The 19,685-nt window shown below is 49.1% G+C and overlaps 1 protein-coding gene across 2 annotated transcripts in view; it reads right to left on the bottom strand.

The window, feature by feature from the left end:
- Window positions 1-3,593: 3,593 nt before the first annotated feature.
- Window positions 3,594-19,685, bottom strand: part of FAAH2 (fatty acid amide hydrolase 2) — a 134,733-nt gene continuing 118,641 nt past the window's right edge. For both annotated transcript variants that reach the window (XM_069212158.1, XM_069212159.1), the window contains 2 exons: window positions 16,696-16,890; window positions 3,594-12,259 (listed from right to left, as the gene is read on the bottom strand). In XM_069212158.1, the coding sequence (XP_069068259.1) occupies window positions 12,084-12,259; window positions 16,696-16,890 (371 nt within the window). In that variant the 3' untranslated portion in view covers window positions 3,594-12,083. The remainder of the gene's footprint in view (window positions 12,260-16,695; window positions 16,891-19,685) is intronic.

The following is a 19,685-nucleotide window of genomic DNA, read 5'->3' as shown; positions in this document are numbered from 1 at the left end:
GGTGAATTGGATAGGTGGGGTGGACTAAATTGTAGTGGGGTGGATTGGAATGGAGTCGGTGGATTGGAGTGGTCAAATTGGAGTGGGGCAGATTGTTTTTGATTGGAGAAGTGTGTTTGGGATTGGAGTAGGCCAGGGTGGAGTGCAGCAAGTTGGTGTTGGGCAGATTTTATGGATTGGATTGGGGGCACATTGTATTAGGGTGGAGTGGATTTGGATGGGGTATGGTGGATTGGATGTGAGTGGACTGGATCAGAGTGGGGTGTATAGGGATAGAGTGAGGTTCATTGGATTGGGGTGAGGTGGATTGGATTGGAGTGGGGCATATTGTTTTGGAATGGAGAGGGGCAGATTGGAGTGGGGCAGACTGGAGTGGAATACATTGTTTTGGAGTGGGACAGATTGTTTTGGATTGGAGTGGGGCGGATTGTTTTGGATTAAAGTGGGGCAGATTGGAGTGAGGCGGATTGGAGTGGGGCACACTGTTTTGAATTGGAGTGGGACGGATTGTTTTGAATTGGAGTGGGGCAGATTGTTTTGGATTGCAGTGGGGCAGATTGTTTTGGATTGAGTGAAGCAGATTTCAGTGGGGCAGACAGTTCTGGATTGGGCAGATTGGAGTGGGGCATATTGTTTTGGAATGGAGCGGGGCAGACTGGAGTGGGATAGATTGTTTTGGAATGGGGAGAGGCAGACTGGAGTGGGATAGATTGTTTTAGAATGGGAAGAGGCAGATTGGAGTGGGACAGATTGTTTTGGAATGGGATGGGGCAGATTGTTTTGGAGTGTTGTAGAGCATTTTGGATTGAAGTGGGGCAGGTTAGATTGGGGTGGGACGGGAGGATAAGAGTGGGGTGGGTTGAAGTGGATTGGATTGGGGTGGGGAGACTGGTCTGGGGTGAAGTCGAGGTGGATTGGAGGGGGGTGGATTGAGGTGTACCGCATGATTATGTGTTAAAGCATAATTTCAGAAATTACACATAATAAAGAAACAATGTAGCTTGGCATTACTTAGAACAAGATAATCGTCATTTTTTTACAACAGCGCACAAGAACTAAAACAAAAGAAAATATGAGTGCAAAGTGAGAAGAGACAAATTAGCAAAATAAAAGAAAGTTAGCTATAAAAAATACAACTTTGGAATTTTGTTTGTCCTGCTGGGCACATTTTTGACAGTCACACACGAACTGTTTGCAGAACACTAGAAGTTAAAAAGAACAAAATAGTATCTCAATCATGTCGGGAGCAGCGGACGGACACTGATTAAATAAAATCAATCCGTGCTTGGTCCCTGTTTCACAGAGAGGAATGGAAATTATGCTTCGCCTGCAGAGACAAACTATGAGGCTGTAAAGCTGAGTGCCACGCTAACCAGCAAATGGTGAGTGACAGGCGGGCTCCAAGCCTATACTGAACACATCAGTCTTGCAAGCGAGATGCATGGACTAGCGCATGCACTCGGAGGCTCGATCCTAAAAAGGAGACCACCAGAATTGAAAAACAAAAAATTGCCACAAGGATCACCAGCCTAATCACATTATTTGTGGAATATATGGTCATTAGGCAACTGTTACACTGAATTTTGAGATGGACCCAATGCAAAAAAGTGTAAATTTGGGCCGCTTGTGCTTGTTAAATGTACACATTAGGATAGTGTGTGTTGCATGCAATTTGTACCAAGTATGGAATCTACTCAAAAGAACGAATATAGGCCCTTATTACAACATTGGCGGTAACTACCGCCTACTGCCCTCATTACAACATTGGCGGTAACTACCGCCTACTGCCCTCATTACAACGTTGGCGGTAACTACCGCCCTCATTACAACATTGGTGCTAACTACCGCCTACCGCCACGGCCATCACCATACCGCTGCCGTGGCTACCAGCCGTCTACACGCGTATCATGACCGCCGACGGTATACCACCAGAGTGCTGGCGGAACACCGCCGATGGTCATGGCGGCGGATGGCGGCGGTGCTGACAGCAGCACCACCACGCCAGCAAAACACCGCCGACCGCATCATGACCAATGATATAGCCTAGCGGTGTTCTGCTGGCGGACGCTGCTGCTGACAGCAGCGCTGTGGACCGTCTCCAGCCGGAGGACCCCCTGCAAGCAGGTAAGTTGAGCTCTCCAACTGGAGAGGGAGATGGGGGATGTTGTGTGTATGTAGGGGGTGTGTATGTATGTTTTGGTATGCGTGCATGAGTCGCGTTAGATGCATGCGTGAATGAGTGGGAGTGTTGTGAATACATGTGTGTGGCAAGGTATGTTGGTGTGTGTTGCGGTGTGTGGGTATGTATGTGTGCATCGTGGGTGGTGGTGGGTATGCGTGTGTGCATGTGTGTATATAGGTGCGCGTGTATATGTGCGGGGGGCAGGAGGGGGAGGGGGCAGAGGAGATCCCCATCAGTGCCAGGGAAGGAATCCCTTGGCACTGATAGTGCCTATCGCCATGGTTTTCGTGGCGGTAAGTTTGGCACGAAAACCATGGCGGTAGGCTGGGTCGTGATCCAGAGGGTGGGATTGTAGCGGCCGCCGGGCTGGAGACCGAAGTCTCCAGCCCAGCGGCCGTTACCACCCTGGCGGTCGGTGTGTTAAAGTGGCGGTCTTCAATGGTGTTTACTACCAAGGTCATATTCCCATTTTTTTTTTACCGCTGGCCTGTTGCCGGTATTAACGCCACTTTAACACCGACCGCTAGGGTTGTAATGAGGGTCATAATGATTAAAATAACTGACTTACAGCTAATTCCCGGGAGTGCTTGAAATTATTAATATGATGAAAGATGCGATGAAGGAATGAAATGTAAGTCTGATAATAACTGAGGTATTACTGTTGACAAAAAAGCGAAATATCTATCCTCATAAGTCGTATCTTTTTGTGATTTTGGTACATGTGCCCTGGACTTCAAAGAGTTAATTGGACCACCCCTGTTGTATACAACATCTGAAGGTGGCATCACATTGTATCTCAAACTAGAAAACTGGGCCTAGACCCAGCATTTATCTAGCTGCAGGAAAGCCTGTTGTGCCAATCTGGGAAACTGCACACCCTGGCACGAGCTCCGGCATGTGAAGGGGAGGACAGAAGGTTACGCTCAAGAGCGGTGAACAGGTGAAAACATCTCTGGAAAGTGTTAATCAGGAAGGAAGGAACCAGCGACAGGGAGTTCTTCTGACACAAACTCGGGCAGATGGGATGAAGCCTCAGAAGTGGATTGCAGAGCCTCGAGGGTGAAACAATACTTCACATCAGAACTGAAATGCATCAGCAGATGTGGAGCTGGCGGGAGGTGACTTGTCTCACCCTGGAGAAGATGCCCCATGCCAGGGGCCGTAGAACCAGCAGCACCTTCGCAGGAACACCTGAACTTACTGACAGAAGCAGACTCTCACCTGAAGGGCCACAGCAGGACAAGGACAGCAAGCCCTCTACTGCCTGCCCCCTCAGTCCCCAGCCTTTGCTTCCGGGTTACTAAGGACTCACCTCTGTTCCTTGGAAACCAATGCTGTGTGAGAGAACATCACACATATCTGCAGGGGATCATTGATGTTTCATAGTTAAGCCGCCTTTGATTTCTCATCATACCTGATGTTCTTCACGTTTATTAACATACATTTTAAATACATTTAATTAAATAAAATAGATTGACAAGCTTCTGCTCTTTGACATTGTGACTTAATTTAACAGTAAATTTGAAATTGTGAAGAAACGCAACAAAGAATGATACACAACCATGCCTTGGAGTTTCCAATTTCTGGAGAACCGACATGGCCTACAAGGCAGTCTGAATGTGTCGCTGATAGGACGATACCTGCAGGTGCCAGTGACATCACACGCAGTCAGGCTACAGACAATTCTGGATCCCACCACAAGATGTGACAAACCATGTGAATCTGAAGGCGTTTCATCCTGCACCATGGCTCGCGCGCTCTCCTCCAAGGGTGGAGGGGGGGCTCGCTGTAGCGTCCCTCCCTGTGGACTGGAGGAGCATCGAGTGATGTGTTCTGAGCCTGGAAGGACTAAGTGTCCACCTGAGGGCGTGCCATCGCATCCCACTGAGTGGAGGAGCATGGAGTGATGTGTTCTGAGCCTGGAAACACTGAGTGTCCACCCTGAGGGCGTGCCATCGCACCCCCCGTGGAGTGGAGCACCATGGAGTGATGTGTTCTGATCCTGGAAGGACTGAGTGTCCACCCTGAGGGCGCGCCATCGCATCCCACGGAGTGGGGGAGCATGGGGTGATGTGTTCTGAGCCTGGAAGCACCAAGTGTCCACCCTGAGGGCACGCCATTGCATCGCTTGGACTGAAGGAGCGTGGAGTGATGTGCTCTGAGCCTGGAGGACCCTGAGGGCGCGGATGGTTTTGAACGATTGAATGGAGTTGGCCGCTTTGCAGAAGCACAATAAAGTTTTCGAATGTAGTAGAAGGAATAGTTATGTGCTTTTAGTCCGGTTATTTCATCGTAGGCATCTTCACTGAAGTGATGAATGTCAGAGTAATTCACCGCTGCATGTGGGTACCCTAGAAGAATTTACATCTAAAATATATGTTTTAGGGAGGATGAACAATCTGACATGGCCAAATACAGATTCAGCACCCTCAGCAAAACTATCAAAGGCAACATTTTCCAAGCTTTCTACTGTTTTGACAAAACATAAATCATCCTTTCTCAAAACTGCATTGTAGCACCAATATTATAAAGAGCTAACACAACTAACCAATGGGGAAAGGAGCTGCCTCGGGCCTTTAATACATGGTGAGGCAAAAATAAAAACGTCCCTTCAAGAGTCCAGAGGGTTTTCATTCCCATAATAGCTCGCTCCTGCAGGTGCTTCACAGTCAGTCCTCTTGTAGGATAAGTTGACTTAAAGATTGGATAATTTCTATATTCCATCCCATTTGAGACAGAAAGAAAGCGAGGGAGGAGGGATGGTCGTTTACGACTTCAATGAAGATGCTTTGAACAGAGAAGCAGGACCACGAGTTACCCCTTGAGCACGGATGGTCAGAGATGTTGGCAAAAGGTAGCGAGTTCATTCCTTGTTCCTCCTGAAGCTCTAAATCATAACAGATACTATCTACATCACCTTTCAGGGTAATATATACTCTTGAGAGTTATATGAAAATATTGTCAGTGCGGAGTGTCCTACCCTAGAGTCACCCTCACATCAGAATCAAAATGACAGAGGCTTAAGGAGGAAGGACTGAGCTCCAAGTGACCGCCTTACGGATATCGTAAGGAGGGATGCTTCTTAGCCCGGCCCTAGTATTCGCTTTCCCTCCGAGTTTTCCTGCTAACAGTTTATTGGCCAATTGGTTGATAATAGAAAGACGTAAAAGACAGAATCCTAAAAGGAATATTTTATTTCCAGGAGCCTAGATCTCAGCTTAAGGTCATACATGGCAACTCGCTGGTTCGGCTTCTGAATGGTTTTGGTCCTTTCTATATAAAAGTGTAAAATTCTCCTGACTTCTAACAAGTGTGAAAAGGATAAGCTGGAGAAGATTGTTTAAAAAAAATCTAAATCAATCTTCGAAAGAAAAGAAAAAATGCTCCTCTTAATAACCACAGAGCATGGGAAACTGTAGGGGTCGGCTGCTGAAAGTCTGAATCTCACTGACCCTCTGAGCTGAAGTGAACAGTTACTAAAACACTGTGATCACTCACAGATGCTGCAATGAAGTTCTGTGAATAGGTTTAAATGGGGGATCTATTCATTTTAGCACAAAGAGACTAAGTACCCATGGCGGTGTAGGTGCCTTTATAGGAGGAGATGGTCTTTATGAGCTTTTCAGGATGTCTTTATTGACAAGGACCTTAAAGAAAGATGTCTGATTGGGCGCTTTTCTGTAAATGGCTTTAGGGGCAAGATAGACGTTAACCGCAAATTAGCATAAGTAAGATGCAACAAGGAAGAATCGCTTCTTCTTGGCAGATGGGATTGCGACCATGCTGCTCACAAGATAAACGAAGGCCCTCATTATGAACATGGCGGGATTGCCCACAGCCGACCATCCTGACAGTCGTCGGATGACTGCCAGTGGCAGCGGCTGCCATCCCGCCAGATAATGACACCTGGAGCCTCACTGCCATTGATGGCGGTGAGGCCCGCAATGCTGGCAGTCGATGGCGGGGGTGGATGCTGCTCCACCCTCACCGCCATGGCAGTCCAGATACCGCCACGCCTATAATGATGCAGTCATAGGAGTGGCGGTGTATGAGGCACGGCGATGCCAGTGGAACAGCATCCAAGGAGCCTATTCCCTCCCGGAGCAGCGCCATGGAACAGGTAAATGCTGTCCGAGAGGGAAGGGGTGTGTGTTTTGACTGCATGGGGGTGTGTGTTTGTGCAGGGGGATGTGTGCCTGCGTGTATGCATGTAGGAATATGGGTGCATGTGGATGTGGGGGGTTGGGGGGGACTTGTATGGAGGTGGGGGATGGTGAGGGGGGATTTGGGGAGGCCTACAGGGAGATTGGAGGGTGGAGGGATGGGGGTTGGTTTTCGGGGTTCAGGGGGTGGGGGCGGTTCTAGGGGCTTGGGTGAGGTTTGTGGCGGGGGGGCCGGTGTGTCACATACAGGTGACAGGAATGAGAATTTCTGTCACCCATATGCTTTCCGCCAGGGATTACTTGGCGGGTATCACGCCAGAAAATCCCTGGTGGAAATGGGATCATTATCCCACTGCTGTTCTTGCTTCCACGGCGGGTCGAAAGTGCCTACCATCAGCCCGGCGGTCGAATCTGACCTGGCAGTGGGTAGTAGTGAACTGGCTGCTTTGCAGACAGTTTACTATGTTCATCATATGGCGGTCTGCACCGCCATGCCGTTTGCGGTAATGACTGCCACCACTCGCACACCTGTGACTGTTCTCTGTACCAGAGCTTCTTACAGGAAGAGTGACCCCAGCAGCAGATTGTCCCCTTAGGCACCACTCAGCGAGAGACTGCAACCGAAGCTGAGGCCTGTATCAGCTGCTTCCCACTGAGACAACCGGTCATCGAGACACTGTTGGAGCGGTCTCATGCGCAGCACTTTGGACAGTGGACATGCAGGCGGCCATGGAACACAGCCCAGGACGAGATCTGAGCTGAGGGTTGAGACACTTCTCCCAGACTGATGACACACTCATCTCCAAGGAAACACAGTTCCTCTTGCTGCATCGAATGCTGCCCTAGATGGGACAGATTACTGCAGATCTGGTTAAAAACCTCGGCATGTGTATAACAGAGACCGCGCTCACAGCATTATGCCACTTTTATTAAACCTGCACTTTTATCAGCCCATCGAGTACTTCTGGATAAACAAATACTCCCCAGGGACACACATGGGGTGACAGTACTCCCATGCAGGTGGGGAATCTCCGAGAAGTGCACTTCAGACCCAAGTGTAGTACTGTGTTCTGGAAGTGTGACTGAAGTATCATAAAGTTTAAGAACTTTCTATGTCTCTTTGTGCTTGAACAAGGAACTGTGTAGATTCACAGCGCGCAACCAGTCTCCTTGTCTGTAGATTCACAGCACGTAACCAGTCTCCTTGTCTGTAGATTCACAGCGCCCAGTCAGTCTCCTTGGCCTGTATATTCACAGCGCGCAACCAGTCTCCTTGTCTGTGATGCAAAAAGATTTGGCTCAGTGGGAGCATTCAAATCTCTCTTTTCATACACTTGTTGGCAACATGCAGATATTGGATTGATCTAAATTCCTTCTTTAAACCTTTCTTTCTCAACCAGTAAACATCTTGAATAAATACCTCTACCCCTCTCGGGAGAAGGAGTCTGGAACTTTCGCCTGTTGTTGTAAAAAGCTAGAAGTCGCCTTGTGCCGGTCGTCTTGATGGAATTTTGAAGTTGGCGTTGGTGAAAGCCAGTGGACCAGCCTTGAAACACAGCGAGCAGCCATGTGCTAAAACAGACAGAACCCAACTGTCATCTTTGATTTTTTTTCTTTTTTTCCAGATGACAAATTATAGCTCCCATCACTAGAGTGTTAACTGAGGTGAGAGGAGTCATCATTGGGGAATACTGGAGGACTGTCACCCTCGGCGTTGGACAACTGAGGTTGGGATGACTTATCCTTGTTCCTTCCTTCTGCTGCTAGGAAAGTCTCTAGTCCTGTTACTGCTGATAGCACCAGCGAGGGGATTGAACCCCTTGTCATGCATAACAGCAGATGGACTTCTAATGAGACCTGAAAAATGTATTCTTGTCTTCCAGTCCACCAGCCTTCAAGGTCTCAACCTTGTCTTACATTCCACCAGTTCATGCTCAGTGCATCGACGAACGCCGAGGAACCAGAAAAAGAAGCTCGAGAAAGTTTAGTTGCAAATCTGGTTTCAGGGACCTGAGCTGCAACCAAGTAGACTGAAGCATGGTGATGCCTTCATCGCAACCTGCAGCTGCCAGTTCTGCTGAGACAACTTGATAGCTTAGTTCAAAACTAGGAAACCTTCTCAAACCAACTCGTCAAAGACCTATCTGCGATGTCTTAGCAGGACATCTGAGAAATTCCAAGTCACCCCAAATCTCATGGTCATAACGAGCTGGTACAGCAGCCACACTACCTGTTTTCGCGGCTGTGGGTGCCCTGATACATCTTTCTACCTGCCACATTCGTCACCTTTGCAGGAGATGCTTACATTTATGGAGCGAAAGCAACAATCCTCCTGACTGCTGAGAAGACAGAATCCTCCTTAGGGTCGGATCTCAAAAAGTCAGGGTTCTGCTCTGGTGACTTAAAGTTTTTCAACAGCCGTGGCCGCTTTCAGCATGGCCAGAGCGAGGAAAGTTTCCTTTGCCAACTCATGGAGGCCTGACATCAGTCATAGAAGAAGTCTAGAAGAACCTAGGGTTGTAGAGTCCCCCTTATCAGCAACACCGAAATCTGTGGAGTCTACAGAAGGATGCTGAGTTTCAATGCTCCTCTTGGCGCCAAAACACCATGAAAAGCAATCATCTTGAACAGAGACTCTCGAAAGGCACCTGACCGATGACACCGGTCTGTAGGGCGACCGTTATGTGAGCATAGGGCGCATCAGTGACCAGGTGTGTGCTAGAGCGCATCAGTGACAGTAAGCTTAGGGGGGTATCAGTGACCAGCAGTGCACTAGTGCACATCAGTGACCAGGTGTGTGCTAGTGCACAACAGTGATAGTGAGCTTAGGGGGGTATCAGTGACCAGCAGTGCACTAGTGCACATCAGTGACCAGGTGTGTGCTAGTGCACAACGGTGACAGTGAGCTTAGGGGGGCATCAGTGACCAGCAGTGCATTAGTGCACATCAGTGACCAGGTGTGTGCTAGTGCACATCAGTGACAGTGAGCTTAGGGGGGCATCAGTGACCAGCAGTGCATTAGTGCACATCAGTGACCAGGTGTGTGCTTGTGTACAACAGTGACAGTGAGCGTAGGGGGGCATCAGTGACCAGCAGTGCACTAGTGCGCATCAGTGACCAGGTGTGTGCTAGTGCGCATCAGTGACAGTAAGCTTAGGGGGGCATCAGTGACCAGCAGTGCATTAGTGCACATCAGTGACCAGGTGTGTGCTTGTGTACAACAGTGACAGTGAGCGTAGGAGGGCATCAGTGACCAGCAGTGCACTAGTGCGCATCAGTGACCAGGTGTGTGCTAGTGCGCATCAGTGACAGTAAGCTTAGGGGGGCATCAGTGACCAGCAGTGCATTAGTGCACATCAGTGACCAGGTGAGTGCTAGTGCACAACAGTGACAGTGAGCGTAGGAGGGCATCAGTGACCAGTAGTGCACTAGTGCGCATCAGTGACCAGGTGTGTGCTAGTGCGCATCAGTGACAGTAAGCTTAGGGGGGCATCAGTGACCAGCAGTGCATTAGTGCACATCAGTGACCAGGTGAGTGCTAGTGCACAACAGTGACAGTGAGCGTAGGGGGGCATCAGTGACCAGCAGTGCACTAGTGCACATCAGTGACAGTGAGCTTAGGGGGGCATCAGTGACCAGCAGTGCATTAGTGCACATCAGTGACCAGGTGTGTGCTTGTGTACAACAGTGACAGTGAGCGTAGGGGGGCATCAGTGACCAGCAGTGCACTAGTGCGCATCAGTGACCAGGTGTGTGCTAGTGCGCATCAGTGACAGTAAGCTTAGGGGGGCATCAGTGACCAGCAGTGCATTAGTGCACATCAGTGACCAGGTGTGTGCTTGTGTACAACAGTGACAGTGAGCGTAGGAGGGCATCAGTGACCAGCAGTGCACTAGTGCGCATCAGTGACCAGGTGTGTGCTAGTGCGCATCAGTGACAGTAAGCTTAGGGGGGCATCAGTGACCAGCAGTGCATTAGTGCACATCAGTGACCAGGTGTGTGCTAGTGCACAACAGTGACAGTGAGCGTAGGGGGGCATCAGTGACCAGCAGTGCACTAGTGCACATCAGTGGCCAGGTGTGTGCTAGTGCACATCAGTGACAGTGAGCTTAGGGGGGCATCAGTGATCAGCAGTGCATTAGTGCACATCAGTGTGACTAGCAGTGAAGGAGCGTGCATTAGAGACCAGTAGGGCAAGAGTGAACATCAGTGGTGCATTAGGGTGCACTGTGACCTGTGCTGCAAGAATGTATACCAGTGAATAATGGACTAATAAGGTGCATCAGTCCTTAGTAATGTACCGGGGTGCATGGCTCACATGGGGTACACCAGGATGGTTCAGTTATGAGTGCTGCACATCATTTACCAGTGGTGACCTACTACACTTCAGTGGCGTATGGATGAGTATGGTACCTCAGTGACCAGCAGTGCACATGTGCTTATCAGTGATCAGTACTGCAGTAATGGCCTATGCAATCAGTGGTGCACTAGGTTACATCAGGAGCATGCTACAGCACACTAGGCGAGATAGAGGCCAGTGACACAGTACGGTTCACAAGTGACCAGTGACACCTAAGGGCATGAGTAATAAGTAATATTCTAGAACACACTTGCAACCAGTGTGCACCAGTGACCAGAGGTAAACTCACCATCAACCAGTGGGCACTTGTGACCAGTGCCAAACTCACCATCAACTAGTGGGCACTAGTGACCGGTGGTGAACACCATCAACCAGTGGTGACACACCATGAACCAGTGGGCACTAGTGACCAATGGTTAACTCGCCATCAACCAATGCTGACACACAATCAACCGGTGGGCACTAGTGACCGGTAGTAAACTCACCATCAACCAATGGTGACACACCATCAACCAGTTGGCACTAGTGACCAGTGGTGAACTCACCATCAACCAGTGGTGACACACCATCAACCGCTGGGCACTCATAATCAACCAGTGGTGACACACCATCAACCAGTGGGCACTAGTGACCAGTGCTAAACTCACCATCAACCAGTGGGCACTAGTGACCGGTAGTAAACTCACCATCAACCACCAGTGACCAGTGGTAAACTCACCATCAACCAGTGGTGACACACCATCAACCAGTGGTGCTCCCAGAAACACCATGAATCTATGGTTCACTAGGGCGTTAGCGACCGGTGGGCAATGCGCAACGCAGTGCTCTTGTATGCAGTGCTCGCCTGCTCCAGACATAACTAATGGAATCTTTGGATTTACATGGGCAGGATCTTCCTGTGTGAGGGTGAAAGCTCTTCTGTTCTGCTCTCGCAGACCACCCCGTCCCTCCCCAGCAAGTCTGTAGCACTAATACTGGGGTGTCTGGCAGCATCAAATAAGGCAAAGCAAGCAGTGCAGTTTCACTGACTTGGAGGTCAGGCAGCCGAGAAGCAATGGAGGTTTCCTTTGGGCATCCTGGTGATGTCTTAAAGCAACAGTTAATTATCACAACATTTATCAATCTTCATCTGTGGGCAATATCATAATCCTTCTCGAAGAGTGCAGGATCCGTTCACAGGCAGATCCCAATCAACGTGAGGCAGTCCTGTACATGTGAAGGAGCAGCCCCAATGTGAGAGGCGCAGCGGAAGGCCCACCGGCTCCAGCTCCGCGCCTCTAGGCACACTGGTTCCCAGTACCCTGAGAGTCTTCATTGTATTAGTCTCTAGGAGCAAACTCATGATCTACTGTTCCATAAACAAAGAGGATTTATCAGTCTATGACGCGCCAGGGACTGCCCAGCCACCAAACGCCTTTTCCAGGTACCGAGCCACAGCCAGCGTGAGGTGGTCATTGAAGTGGTTTGCCACCACCTGGATGCCCACAGGAAGGCCCTCTTTGCCCAAACCGAGAGGGCACTGGGTTACTGGAAACCCAAAGATATTGAAGATGCCTAAAAAAAAGAAAGATAAGAGAGGTTTCAGTGTAAGGAGTTTAATTATAAATACATCATCTAACACTGACCATTCAAGATCATGTACCCAAAACTGACCAAGCATGATCACTCAAGGCCAGGATCCAAAACGAAGAAACCAGGAACCCTAGAGAAAGAGCCCCAAAAACCTCAAAACCAATAATGCAACAACCCCATCACCAATGACCCACAGACCTTCAATGCATAGAACGTAACTGCTGGAACACGTTCTGAATCTGTTAATCTATGTCCATCCACACAGGACTGACCAACCAAAAACATCCACCCAAGACCCAAATCCAAAGACCCAAGACCAAAGATCCAGAGACACATCACCAATAAAACCAATGACCCCCCCAAACCAATGTCCTGCAGTTTGTAAATGCAAAGAACTTAAATACTGAAACACAACCTAATACAGCTCATCTAGGACCATCCAGACAGGACTGACCAACCAAACTGTTCACCCAAGACCCAAAGACCTAAGACCAAGGATCCAGAGACACATCACCATAAAACCAATGACCCTCAACACAAATGTCCCGCAGTCCTTCAATGCAAAGAACTTAAATACTGAAACACAATCTGATACTGCTCATCTAGGACCACCCACGCAGAACTGAACAACCACAAACTACTCACCCAAGACCCAAAGACCTAAAACTAAGGATCCAGAGACACATCACCATACATCCAATGACCCCTAACACCAATGTCCTGCAGTCCTTCAATGCAAAGAACTTAAATACTGAAACACAATCTGATATTGCTCATCTAGGACCACCCACGCAGAACTGAACAACCACAAACTATTCACACAAGACCCAAAGACCTAAGACCAAGGATCCAGAGACACATCACCATAAAACCAATGACCCCCAACACAAATGTCCTGCAGTCCTTCAATGCAAAGAACTTAAATACTGAAACACAATCGGATACTGCTCATCTAGGACCACCCATGCAGAACTGAACAACCACAAACTACTCACCCAAGACCCAAAGACCTAAAACTAAGGATCCAGAGACACATCACCATAAATCCAATGACCCCTAACACCAATGTCCTGCAGTTTGTAAATGCAAAGAACTTAAATACTGAAACACAATCTAATACTGCTCATCTAGGACCATACACACAGGAATGACCAACCACAAACTATTCACCCAAGTCCCAAAGACCTAAGATAAAGGATACGGAGACACATCACCATAAAACCAATGACCTCCAACACAAATGCCCCACAGTCCTTTAATGCAAAGAACTTAAATACTGAAACACAATCTGATACTGCTCATCTAGGAACATCCACACAGGACAGGTTAACGACAAACTATTCACTCAAGTCCCAAAGACCTAAGTCCAAGGATCCAAGGGCATATCTCCAATAAAACCAATGACCCCCACCCCAAACAACAATGCCCCGCAGACCTTCAATACGAAGCACTTAACTGCTGAAACACAATCAGAAACTGTTCATCTATGTCCACCCACACAGGCTTGACCAATCACAACCATCCACCCAAGACCCAAATGCATGGACCTAAGACCAAGGATCCAGATACATGTCACCAATAAAACCAACCACCCCCAACATAAATGCCCGCAGTCCTTCAATGCAAAGAGTGGAATTACTGAAACACAATCTGATTCAGCCCATCTACGAATACGACCATCCACACAGGACTGACCAACCAAGACAATCTATCAAAGACTCAAAACCAAAGACTTATGACTATGGAACCAGGAACACATCACTGGTAACACCATTGGCCTCAACACCAATGATCTATCAACAATCACAGGCAACATCTCTGTGCGAAGCACTGAAAAGAAGGAAGTGTCTGTACTGGCAGTCTACAAACACACACAGTTCTGTAAAGAGGACACCCAACTTCCCACCTCTGAGAACAGCACTGAAAAGAGGGTGTACGATGTACTGGAACTCATAACGCAGTCACCTCATGAGCCCACCCTTCCACTGGCAATCCTTTCCATCAATTTGTTCACTCTCTGCCACCTGTAACAAAGACACTGCCTCACACTCACCTGTGCACGCATAATTACACTCACATGTGTACGCATAATCACACTCATGTGTACGCATAATCACACTCACATGTGTAAGCATAATCACACTCACCTGTGTAGGCATAATCACACTCACCTGTGTTGGCATAATCACACTCACCTGTGCATGCATAATCACACTCACCTGTGCATGCATAATCACACTCACCTGTGGTGGTATAATCACACTCACCTGTGCATGCATAATCACACTCACCTGTGCATGCATAATCACACTCACCTGTGTTGGTATAATCACACTCTCCTGTGCATGCAAAATCACACTCACCTGTGCATGCAAAATCACACTCACCTGTGCATGCATAATCACACTCATCTGTGTACGCATAATCACACTCATCTGTGTACGCATAATCACACTCATCTGTGTACGCATAATCACACTCATCTGTGTACGCATAATCACACTCACCTGTGTACTCATAATCACACTCACCTGTGTACTCATAATCACACTAACCTGTGTACTCATAATCACACTCACCTGTGTACTCATAATCACACTCACCTGTGCACGCATAATCACACTCACATGTGTACGCATAATCACACTCACACGTGTACGCATAATCACATTCACCTGTGTACGCATTATCACACTCACCTGTGTACGCATTATCACACTCACCTGTGCATGCATAATCACACTCACCTGTGTTGGGATAATCACACTCACCTGTGTTGGGATAATCACACTCACCTGTGTTGGGATAATCACACTCTCCTGTGCATGCATAATCACACTCACCTGTGTTGGTATAATTACACTCTCCTGTGCATGCAAAATCACACTCACCTGTGCATGCATAATCACACTCACCTGTGTTGGTATAATCACACTCACCTGTGTTGGTATAATCACACTCTCCTGTGCATGCAAAATCACACTCACCTGTGCATGCATAATCACACTCATCTGTGTACGCATAATCACACTCACCTGTGTACGCATAATCACACTCACCTGTGTACTCATAATCACACTCACCTGTGCACGCTTAATCACATTCACCTGTGCATGCATAATCACACTCACCTGTGCTGGGATAATCACACTTACCTGTGCACGCTTAATCACACTCACCTGTGGATGCATAATCACACACCTGTGCACCCATAATCACACTTACCTGTGCAAGCATAATCACACTTACCTGTGCACGCATAATCACACTCACCTGTGTACTCATAATCACACTCACCTGTACACGCTTAATCACACTCACCTGTGCATGCGTAATCACACACCTGTGCACCCATAATCACACTTACCTGTGCAAGCATAATCACACTCACCTGTGCACGCATAATCACACTCACCTGTGCACGCATAATCACACTCACCTGTGCACGCATAATCACACTCACCTGTGCACGCTTAATCACACTCACCTGTGCACGCATAATCACACTCACCTGTGCACGCATAATCACACTCACCTGTGCACGCATAATCACACTCACCTGTGCACGCATAATCACACTCACCTGTGCACGCTTAATCACACTCACCTGTGCATGCGTAATCACACACCTGTGCACCCATAATCACACTTACCTGTGCAAGCATAATCACACTTACCTGTGCACGCATAATCACACTCACCTGTGCACGCATAATCACACTCACCTGTGCACGCTTAATCACACTCACCTGTGCACGCTTAATCACACTCACCTGTGCACGCCTAATCACACTCACCTGTGCACGCATAATCACACTTAACCTGTGCATGCCTAATCATACTTACCTGTGCACGCATAATCACACTCACCTGTGCACGCATAATCACACTTAACCTGTGCATGCATAATCACACTTACCTGTGCACGCATTATCACACTCACCTGTGCATGCATAATCACACTCACCTGTGCATGCATAATCACACTCACCTGTGCACGCATAATCACACTTAACCTGTGCATGCCTAATCACACTTACCTGTGCACGCATAATCACTCTCACCTGTGTATGCATAATCACACTCACCTATGCATGCATAATCACACACCTGTGCACGCATAATCACTCAGCTGTGCACGCATAATCACACTTAACCTGTGCATGCATAATCACACTTACCTGTGCATGCATAATCACACTTAACCTGTGCATGCTTAATCACACTCACTTGTGCACGCATAATCACACTCACCTGTGTACGCAAAAGCACACTCACCTGTGTCTGCATAATCACTCACCGGTGCATGCATAATCACACTCACCTGTGTATGCATAATCACTCACCTGTGCACGCATAATCACACTCACCTGTGTATGCATAATCACACTCACCTGTGCATGCAAAATCACACTCACCTGTGTATGCAAAATTGAAGGGCACTCCAAGAGGCAGATGGTGTTTGGGGGCCACCCTGGGGTGCGAGGGGTAAAGGAGGACCCCATCGTTGCCCAGCAGGTTCATAAGCTCAGTTTGCAGGGTCTGGGCCAAGCTTCTCATTTTCTCATTGCCGCTCTCGTTCAGTGCAGTGAATCTCTCTGTGAGAGCGAGCCCTGCGGAGGTAAGCAGACAAGAGAAGAGATAGAGCATCTTTAACCCGAGCCTGAGATGCACTCCATTCAAACCGCCCAGTAACCCTCTCTTCTCCCTGACCCCGCAACCAGAAGGCACTCAGCTGGTACATACCTTATCCCATAACGCAAAAAACAGGTTCAGAATGCTCAACTTTTACTGTCTTCCTTCGAAATGTGTCCTCCGAAGGAGTAAAGAGCCCACACCTCCTCACCAATCCTCAAGTGATGGCTAGAGAGGAATAGGAGTCCCATGGAGTACAGGAGTCCCTTGAGGTACAGGAGTCCCGCGAGGTACAGGAGTCCCATGGGATACAGGTGTCCGGTGCCTTCCCTTCAGCAGGAGAGCCAGTGCCATGAGTGCACATCAGCAGTGTGAGAACTGAGTCACAAGCTGCTGGGTGAAGCCCCCATGAGCCGCTGCCAGGGTTGCTCAGCTGCCCCCTCCTAGTGCTGCCCTGCACCCTCGGACACTCTGCCTTGGCACCTGAGCCCTCTGGAGCTGCCAGGGGCGCTCAGCTGCCCCCTCCTAGTGCTGCCCTGCACCCTCAGACACTCTGCCTTGGCACGTGAGCCCTCTGGAGCTGCCAGGGGTACTCAGCTACCCCCTCCTAGTGCTGCCCTGCACCTTCAGGCACTCTGCCTTGGCATGTGAGCCCTCTGGAGCTGCCAGGGGCACTCAGCTGCCCCCTCCTAGTGCTGCCCTGCACCCTCAGGCACTCTGCCTTGGCATGTGAGCCCTCTGGAGCTGCCAGGGGCACTCAGCTGCCCCCTCCTAGTGCTGCCCTGCACCCTCAGGCACTGTGCCTTGGCATGTGAGCCCTCTGGAGCTGCCAGGGGCACTCAGCTGCCCCCTCCTAGTGCTGCCCTGCACCCTCAGGCACTCTGCCTTGGCACCTGAGCCCTCTGGAGCTGCCAGGGGTACTCATCTGCCCCCTCCTAGTGCTGCCCTGCACCCTCAGACACTGTGCCTTGGCACGTGAACCCAGCCCTCATAGTGAGAGCAGTGCCATCCTCTGGGGTGCACGACAGACCCACCAGCCACTCCCATATCCCATATAGCTGATGCAGAAACAAGACCAAGGAATTCAAGTTATTTTGGGGACCCCCACTGCAACCCTTTCCAGTTGCAGCTCCTGCCATTGGTCTGGTGTCTTCAATGCACCAGGGATGGGGGCACGAAGGGCAGCGTTTAAGCTGGCTGGCCTTAATGGACCCTTTTTACTCCATATATTAGGGAGCAGCTCATGATGCTTTTCACTGGTCAGAGTTTACACTCACTATTGAAAAGGCTGAAGGTCCTTGGGAAAGAGAAACCTGCTAATCTAAAGGCAAGACCTTAAGTGAGCAAAATACACCAATGTGAACAGAAATCCATCACTGAATTTAGCCTGTGCCCTCTGTGACCTGGAGAAGGTTCACTTCAGTGGGCACCTTTCTTAGCCTCAGCTGGGGGTGTGAGTGCCCCCCCCCCCACAGCAGGCCAGTGGGCACTGCATGCCACCACAAAGAAGCCTCTGTCGATTGTGTATTCACGTATACCACACAGGGGTTGCGTAGGCTGCAAGCTGTCTGGTACTTAAAAGCTAACAGACCAAAGGAGATAAAACGTGAGAAGGAATCCCTGCAAACGTTGGACAGAGTGAGCGAATGGCACAATTTAAAGGTATGTCAGTGGAAATAAGACTTCTCCAGCATCGGGTTTACCACCTCTGCATAGAGAGAAATCAATCAATCAATCAGGATTTATAAAGTGTGGCTAATCACCCGATAGGGTATCCAGGCACTTGCAGGTGCCAGAGGCATAATTGAACAGCCAGGTCTTGAGGGCCATTCGGAATTTCAGAAGTGAGGTGATGGTCCGGAGGTGTGGGGAGGCTGTTCCAGGGTTTTGCTGTGCTTCGGTAGATGCAGGGAGTATGGACACGTGAAAGGAAGGCAGAGCATAGTCTTCTCAACAGTTGGAAGAAGTTCAGGCGGTGGTTAATGTACACAGGTCCTTGGTTGTGTAGAGCCTTTTGTGCGTGGGGCAGCAGCTTGAATTGCCATCTCTTCTGTACGGAAGCTAGTGGAGTTGTCTTAAGTGGGGTGTGATGTGGGTTCGTCGAGGATCAGTTTGGCTGCACCCATTCTGTATGGTCTGAAGTCTCTGTAGGAGATGTGTGGCTATTCCTACGTAGAGGGTGTTGCCGTAATCCAATCAGTTGGTGATGAGGGCTTCGGTGCGTCTCGTGTGCAGAAGTAGCCACATGAAGATCTTACGTAGCATGCGCAAAGTGAGGAGGCATGTGGAGGACACCGTTGATTTGTGATTTTATGGTGAGCTTCTTTTCAATGATGATTCCGAGGTTTATGGCATGGTTGGAGGGAGTGGGTACGGGTCCTAGGTCTGATGGCCACTAGGAGTCATTCCATGTGCTGCTGCTGTTGCCAAAGATCAGTACTTCCATCTTCTTTGTAATCAACTGCAGGCAGCTGTTCTTCATCTAGTCAGCGACGCTTGTCATGCATCTTTGGAAGATGGTTCTGGTGGTGGAGGGGTCATTGGTGAGTGAGAGGATGAGCTGGCTGTCGTCTGCATAGGAACTTATGCTGAGACCGTGGGATCTGCCGTTATTGGCCAGCGGGGTCATATATGTGTTGAAGAGCATGGGGCTGAGGGATGAGTCTTTGGGGACACCGCAGGTGATCTCCTTGGGTTCAGAGATGAAAGGTGGGAGGTAGATCTTCTGGGTTCTGAGGAAGGAGGTGATCCATCTGAGTGTGTGTCCCCTTAG

This window comes from Pleurodeles waltl, chromosome 10, assembly GCF_031143425.1.
Source record: "Pleurodeles waltl isolate 20211129_DDA chromosome 10, aPleWal1.hap1.20221129, whole genome shotgun sequence".
NCBI classification, from domain to species: domain Eukaryota; kingdom Metazoa; phylum Chordata; class Amphibia; order Caudata; family Salamandridae; genus Pleurodeles; species Pleurodeles waltl.
This window is presented reverse-complemented; position numbering and strand designations above follow the sequence as displayed.